A 7,237-nucleotide genomic window follows, 5' to 3' on the forward strand; every position below is an offset into this window, starting at 1 on the left:
ATGGCACATAACAACAACATGTTCAGGAGAGATATTGGTCTGTAGTTTCCTATTTTTGTGGTATCTTCACCTGACTTTTGTATCAAGGATATGTTTGCTTCATACATAGAATGAATCTGGAAGAATTCCATCTTTCTTATTTTCTGAAATATTTTCTTTTTATGTAGAGTTAGTGACAATTCACTGAATGTCCGGTAAAATTCATTAGTAAAACCATCTGACAAAGGCTTTCTTTTTTGTTCAAAGGTGTCTTATTCACTGTTCAATTCCTACTTTTTTAATCAGTCTGTTTAGGTGTTCTACTTCAGTCTATGTCAATTTGGGTAGGTTGTGAGTTTCTAAGTATTTTTCCATTTCCTCTAGGTTTTCATATTTGTTTGAACATAGCTTTTCCATAATATTCCATTGCTAACCTTTTAATTTTAATTGGTTTTGCGGCCCAACTCACCTGTTATTTGGATTGTTTGCGTCTTTGCTTTCCTTCCCTTTATGTTTTGCTAGTGTTTTGTTGATTTTATTGACCTTTTGTAAAAACCAACTTCTGGCCTTGTTGATGGTTTCAATTGTTTTTCAGTATTATATTTCATTTATTTCTGCCCTAATTAAAAAATGTCATTTTTTTAGAGGTTAGTGGATTTTCTTGCTATTCTTTTTCAGTCTGCTGTTGTTGGATATGGTCACTTAAAAAATCAGTTATCATTTTTTCTTCCCTTTTGATGTGTTTGCTTACACAATTTCAAGAGGTTGTGTTTTCATTGTCATTTGTCTCAAGAAACCTTTTCATTTCCATTTTTATTTCTTCTTTTACCCATTCATGTTCATGTAGGGTTTTGTTCAGCTTCCAAATGTATGGGGTTTTTTCCTCCTTTATCCTCTTGTTATAGATTTCTAATTTTGTAGCATTGTGGTCTGAGAAAATACTTTCTATCATTTACAAGTTTTAAAAAAAAATCTTAATGTTTGTTTTATGAACTAAAATATGGTCTGTTCTGGAAAACGTTCTGTGTACATTGGAGAAGAAATGTATACTCATCTTTTAGGGGTGGAGCATTAGTCTGTATTTATCTACGAAATTTAGTTGGTTGTATGTGGTTTAATTCTTCAGCATCTTTGTTGAGTTTCTTTCTGTTTGTTCTATTGTTTCTTGAGAGTGGTGAATTTGAAGTTTCCAACTACTGTTGTGGTGTTGTCTGTTTCATTTTCAGTTCTGTTAACATTCACTTTGTGTATTTTGCAGCTCTATTTTTGGTGCATGGTTATTTATTATAGTAGTATCCTCTTGTTCTGTTGACACTTTAGGCATTATATAGTGACATCCATTGTCATTTGTGATGGTTTTTATGCTGAAGTCTATTTTATCAGAGATTAATATTGATACTCTTGCTTTTTTCTAGTTGTCATTTCCTTCACGTATTTTTCCCACTCTTTTATATTTACTCTTTCCTTATCTTCACTTTTTAGGTGAGGCTCTTGTAGACAGCATATTGATGGGTTGTGGTTGGGTTTTGTTTTTTTATTTGAATCTAACCTGCTATTCTTTTTCTCTTCATTGGTACATTTAAACCATTAACATTTAGTGTCATTATTGAGAGATAAGGTTTGTTGCTATGGTTTTGTTGAGTTTTGCTGGTGTTGTTACTGGTTACTTTGATCCATTCTTCTTTCTGTGGTATCTCTGTAAGAAGGACTTCCCTCAGTATTTCCTGCAATGGTGGTTTTGTTTTCACAAACTCTGTGAAGGTCTGTTTTTCTGAGAATATCTTGATCCCTCCACCATATTTGATATACAGTTTTGCTGGGTACAGTATTCTTGGTTGACACATGTGTTCTTTGATTGGTTGATATGTTGTTTTTCCCTTTCTCCTTGCTAACATGGTTTCTGCAGAGAAATTGGCACTTAATCTTACTTACACTCTCTTATAAGTTACTCTTTTCTTCTACCAAGGTGCTTTCAAAATTCTCTCCTTATCCTTGGCTCTGGCAAATTTGACTATCATATGCTTCAGTGTTTTTCTTTTGGTGTCTATTTTATGTGAAGTTCACTTAACTTCTTGGATATATATTCTCTCATTTTCCATTATGCCTGGACAGTTTTTTCTAGTAACTTCCACAACTCTCTTGGTGCTTTTTTCCCCTTCCACTTCTTCCTGTTCAAGAATTCCAATTATGCAAACTTTCTTCCTTTTGATGATGTCCCATATTGTTGTTGTTGTTATTGTTGTTAAGTGCTGTTGAGTCATAGATGACTATAGCAACCCTATGAATGAAAAACCTGAACACTTGAATAACTTTCATCATTTCTCTAAGTCCACAGGTTTCCAGAGGCAAGATATTTCAGATGTGGATGCCACTCCTACTTCCAGGCTTGTTTAATCAGTATCTCCACCAAATACTATCCACCAAGGATATCCATTATCACATTTGACACATCAGTATCACAGCACCCACAAGTTACCTCTGTACAGCAAATGGACAGACCAGTGCTATGCCACTTAGAAGAATGTTTGATCAAAATCCTTTTTGATTTTGCTTTTTTTCTTAACAGATCAGGGATGAGACTTAAGCTCCCAATGTCAGGCATCCTGGTGCAATTGATTCACCCTGTCTGAATGGGCCAATTAGAATGACTGCTTTTGTCACTGGTTCCTCAATGTTGTCTTTAGAATAAAAATACCGGCACTAGGTGTTTGGTGAACATAACAAGAAGAAAGAAGTTAATCTTGAGTGACTTAGGAAGTACAACTGCCTCTCTGTCACTAAGATGTCCTTCCTGCTGCGTGAAATCTTGGTGCTCGTGCTATAAGTTCAGAAACCACATAAAAGTCCGGGGTCAGTTTTTCATGAAAGATTATACATTCAAAGAGATCCGGGATTTCCAGTTATTGGATCATTCCTTGCAGTAGATGTATACTCTCTCATTCACCACTTTCTCACTTGTCCACTCTCATTTTTTTAATTTTTATAATTTTCTTCCTTTTATTCTATGTTTAGAATGGTGTGAGTTTAATCTTTACACTTCAGGGTCTAGCACTTATGAACCCAGTCCCAACTTTATTCAGAAGTCTATTTTCTCTCCATTTCTTTCTCTAGAAGAGACCTTCTAGTTTTCTTCTATTAACATCTGTTTTCTCCTGATCAAACATTTATTCACTCCTATCCTGTGGGTTTCTTTGAGGAGGAGACTCTTTCAATGTCTGCCTTTATGTCATTTTGTTATTGCTCCTGCAGCTCAAAAGCCAGCCATGATCCATGACTCTAAGTGTCCCTTCTCCACTAGACCACCAGCCCACACAGGACGGTCCCATGTCTGGAATTGCTGCACCAGTAACTCATCTACATTGTTCCATGTGGCATTACTAGTAAGTGTTGGAATCTTAAGTCTGAAGAATCAATGTGTGAATTGAAGCTTGCAGTGAGTTTGAAAAGAAAATTAGAGAGTTTTGTTTTTACTGTTTTTAGGTGCTATCAAGTATGGCCCACAGCAATCCTATAAACATACTTGACCTTTGTCCTATCTTGTGCTGTCTTCACACTTTCTGATACACTAAAGCCCATTGTGAAAGTCACTGTGTCAATCTACCTGGTTGAAGGTCTTCCTCTCCTTCACCAGTCCTCTGCCTTTCCAAGCATCATGTTCCTCTCCAAAGTATATGAGGTGAAACTTTATCATCATTTGCCTCCAAAGAGCACTCTGGCTACTCTTTCTCCAAAACATACTTGTTTGTTCTTTTGGCCATCCAGGGAATGTTCAGTACTCTTCTCTAACACAACAGCTCAAAGGTAGCAATTCTTTGTCATCCTTATTCATTGTCCAGCTCTCAGATACATAGTACATGATCAAAGAGACCATGGCCTGAATCTCATGCATCTTTGTCCTTAAACTGTCATCATTATTACTCAATAATTTGGAAATGTCCCTAACTACAGACTTTCCTTGTGACATATGTGTCTTGACTTCCTGACTACCAGTTTCAAGAATGTTGATGTGGATCCAAGTAAGATGAAGTTGTTCAATTTTCTCCATCTATCATGGTATCACCTATTGGTCCAGTGGTAAGAATCTTTGTTTTCTTGACGTTGAGGTGAAATCCATACTAAAGGCTGTATTCTTTGATCTTCTGCAATAACTGCTTCAAGTCTTCCTCACTTTCATCTGAATAACAAAGTTGTGTCATCTGTATAACACAGGTTATTGATGAGTCTCCCTCCAATCTTGATGTCACCTTCTTCTTCATAGAGTCCAACTTCTCAAGTAATTTGCTCAGCATACAGATTGATTGGAAGCAGAATTGGCATCCACTTCCTAAACAACATGCCTCTAGAAACTATGAACTTTGAGAAACGACAATAGCTATAGAAAGGCTTCATGTTTTCTGTTCATAGAGTCGCTATTTGTCATGCTCAACTCAACTGCAATCAACAGCAACATACAGATTGAATAGGTGTGGAGACAGAACACAACCCTGACACACTCTCTTCTTAATTTTAAATCATATAGTGTTCCCTTGTTCTGTTAGCACAATAGCTTCTTTGTCTAAGTATAGGTTTTGCATGAGCACAATTAAGAACTCTGGGATTCCTATTCTTATTGTTAGCCATAACTTGTTATGATTCATAAAGTAAAATGTCTTTGCATAGTCAATAAAACATTAATAGACATTCTTCTGGTATTCTTTTTTTTATTCTTGAAGGAAGATTTTATTACTGTATATAAATACATTCTGGTAAATTATCAGAACATACACAAAATTATAAATATCCAGTCTTTCCCCAGTATTGTACAGTTGTAGAAGCTGAAGATTGGAGAAGGGAAGTTATTTGTTCAAGGTAAAATAAAGAGTATGAAAATATACAATCTAATAAGCATAGATGCAAATTAAAGAATTTAAAATTCTGGGAACTGTTTTTATTTCTGTTTGGTTGGTTAGTTTCAAGGGTGTTTTTTTTTTTTCTTTTCTTCTTCTTCTTCTTCTCTTTTTCTTTTCTTTACTTTCAGCCATCTGACATTAGCAATGATATCTCTGGTGCCACAGTGTTCTTACTAGAAGATGATATTTGACCAGAGACCAACAGATGGCACTGTGAAATAGGCTATTGGTATGTTTCTTTGAAATAGTTGCTCACAATTGGTGATACTCAACCATCTAGGGGCTGAGGGAAAGAGGTGCTCTCTGTAGGAGACTCAGCCACTGTATTCTCTCTGGGTCTGGCAGGGTCAGCTGCACACAGGTCTCTGTGGTCCCTGCAGCTGCTTCCCCACACTCCCCCCAAGACAACTAGAGCATCATGGCCAGGCTGCCTGTTCACACGCCCCATGCAGTATAAAATCAGATCTCCATGAGAGCACATGAGTCAGGAAGTGGGTTGGCCTAGATTTGCCTAGGGAGCTCCTCCTCCATCTATGTGGAGGGGATAAGACTGGCCTGGCACAACCTAGGTACAGACCCAGGATCAAACTAGAACTGTGTCCACCATGGCCTGGACCTCTCTTCTCCTCCTGCTCCTGTCCCATTGCACAGGTAGGGACAAGCATCAGAGGCCAAGAGGCAGAAGCCCAGCTTGCATTGTCCTTTCAGTTCAGAAACCCAGAAATAAAGTCTTAGTCCTCCCCCTTTACACACAATATTTTTTTCCAGGGTCCTTGTCCCAGCCTGGGTTGACTCAGCAGGCATCTGCATCTTTCTCCCTGGGACAAACAGCCACGCTCACCTGCACCCTGAGCAGTGGCTACAGTAACTACTATGTTGACTGGCACCAGCAGAGCCCAGGGAAGGGCCCCAGGTTTGTGATGCGAGTGGGTACCAGTGGTATATCTGGATCCAAGGGGGATGGGATCCCTGATCGCTTCTCAGGCTCCGGATCTGACCTGGAGAGGTACCTGACCATCGAGAACATCCAGCTAGAGGACGAGTCAGTCTACTACTGTGGGGTAAACCATGGTAGTGGGAGCAGCTACGTGTAACCACAGTGACACAGGCAGAGGGGAAGTGAGACAAAAACCTCCCCACTGATCCTTTCTCCCCATAAACATGATTGACAGACCCAGAGAAATATATTTTGTTACTCAGCCTACATTTGTGAGCATGGTCTAATCTGCTCATTGCCCTCATCAGCAGATAAATATTCCCCAGTATTACAAAATATTTTTAGAAACATTTTGTAAAACCTGTAGTTTTATCTGTGGATTTGTGTGGTTATTACCACAACCTCATCCACTGTAGAATATTTTATTTGTGGATGCAAAGCCTTCATAAGTGCAGTTAGAGTAAAATCTCCATGTCCCGTCCCCTGCTAAATAACTGGGAGCAGGATAACTGAGCTACACTCATAAAACCAGACAATATTTCTTCCCCCCCCCCCGGAGGTAAAAACTTGACCCTGATTTCTTGGGATCATGTATATCCATCTGACTTCCATTCCTTCCCCAAATCATCTCCACACACTCAGGGTGTTGTTGTTGTTGTTGCTGTTGTTATTACGTACTGTCGAGTTGCCTGTGACCCATGGTAACCCTACATATAGCAGCTCTGAATCCTACTGTGTCCTGAGCCAGTCTCACTAATTCTGACACAGCAACCTCCATTGCCCATGTTACTGTATTAATCCATCTCATCCCGGTTCTTCTTCTCCTGTGCTGTCCCTCCACCATTCTGAGCATGATGTCCTTCTGCAAGGATTGGTCTCTCCTGACCAACTGTCCAAAGTATGTGAGATGGAGCTTCAAAATCCTATTCTCCAAGGAGAAACTTGGTTTCACCCACTCCAAGACAGACATATTTGTTTTCTTGGTGGTCTATGATATGTTCAAAACTCTTTTCCAGCACCACAACTTGAAGGCATCAATTCTTCTTCTGTCATTCTTAGTCATTGTCCAGCTCTCTGATGCATAGCAAGTAACTGTGAAGACTATGGAATGGATCAGGCTCACCTTAATCTCGACTGACATCATTGCTTTTCAGTGCTTTGGAGAGGTATCCAACAGTAGATTTCCCAATAAAATTCGTCTTTTAATTTTCTTACTGCTGGTTCCAAGAGTGTTAGTTGTGCGGCCGGGCAAACTAACTGTTAACAGCTTCCATCTCTTCTCCATCTCTCATGGTGCTCCCAATTGGTCCAGTCAGGTTGTAAATACCTCTCTGTGTAGGAGATCACGCAGGACATTTCCCCACACAGTAGCATGAGAGTGGCTGGGTTTGCTCTACTCTTGAGGCTTTGAGAGGAGTTTCCACCGCCCTCC

At 39.0% G+C, this 7,237-nt stretch overlaps 1 protein-coding gene across 1 annotated transcript; it reads left to right on the top strand.

The window, feature by feature from the left end:
* The first annotated feature begins 5,464 nt into the window (after positions 1–5,464).
* LOC102868601 (immunoglobulin omega chain-like) lies at positions 5,465–5,962 on the top strand. The gene is made up of 2 exons (XM_006898073.1): positions 5,465–5,519; positions 5,637–5,962. The coding sequence occupies exons 1-2, from the start codon at positions 5,474–5,476 to the stop codon at positions 5,960–5,962; spliced, it is 372 nt and encodes a 123-aa protein (XP_006898135.1). The 5' UTR covers positions 5,465–5,473.
* The last annotated feature ends 1,275 nt before the right edge of the window (positions 5,963–7,237 follow it).

Source organism: Elephantulus edwardii, unplaced genomic scaffold, assembly GCF_000299155.1.
Source record: "Elephantulus edwardii isolate Elephantulus edwardi_28Jun2011 unplaced genomic scaffold, EleEdw1.0 scaffold00219, whole genome shotgun sequence".
NCBI lineage: Eukaryota > Metazoa > Chordata > Mammalia > Macroscelidea > Macroscelididae > Elephantulus > Elephantulus edwardii.

Excerpts from the sequence above, each read along its gene's own strand:
- LOC102868601 (XM_006898073.1), top strand. The coding sequence starts at position 5,474 with ATGGCCTGGACCTCTCTTCTCCTCCTGCTCCTGTCCCATTGCACAG. Across the intron at positions 5,520-5,636 it reads GCTCCTGTCCCATTGCACAG|GGTCCTTGTCCCAGCCTGGG; the intron begins GTAGGGACAAGC and ends ATTTTTTTCCAG.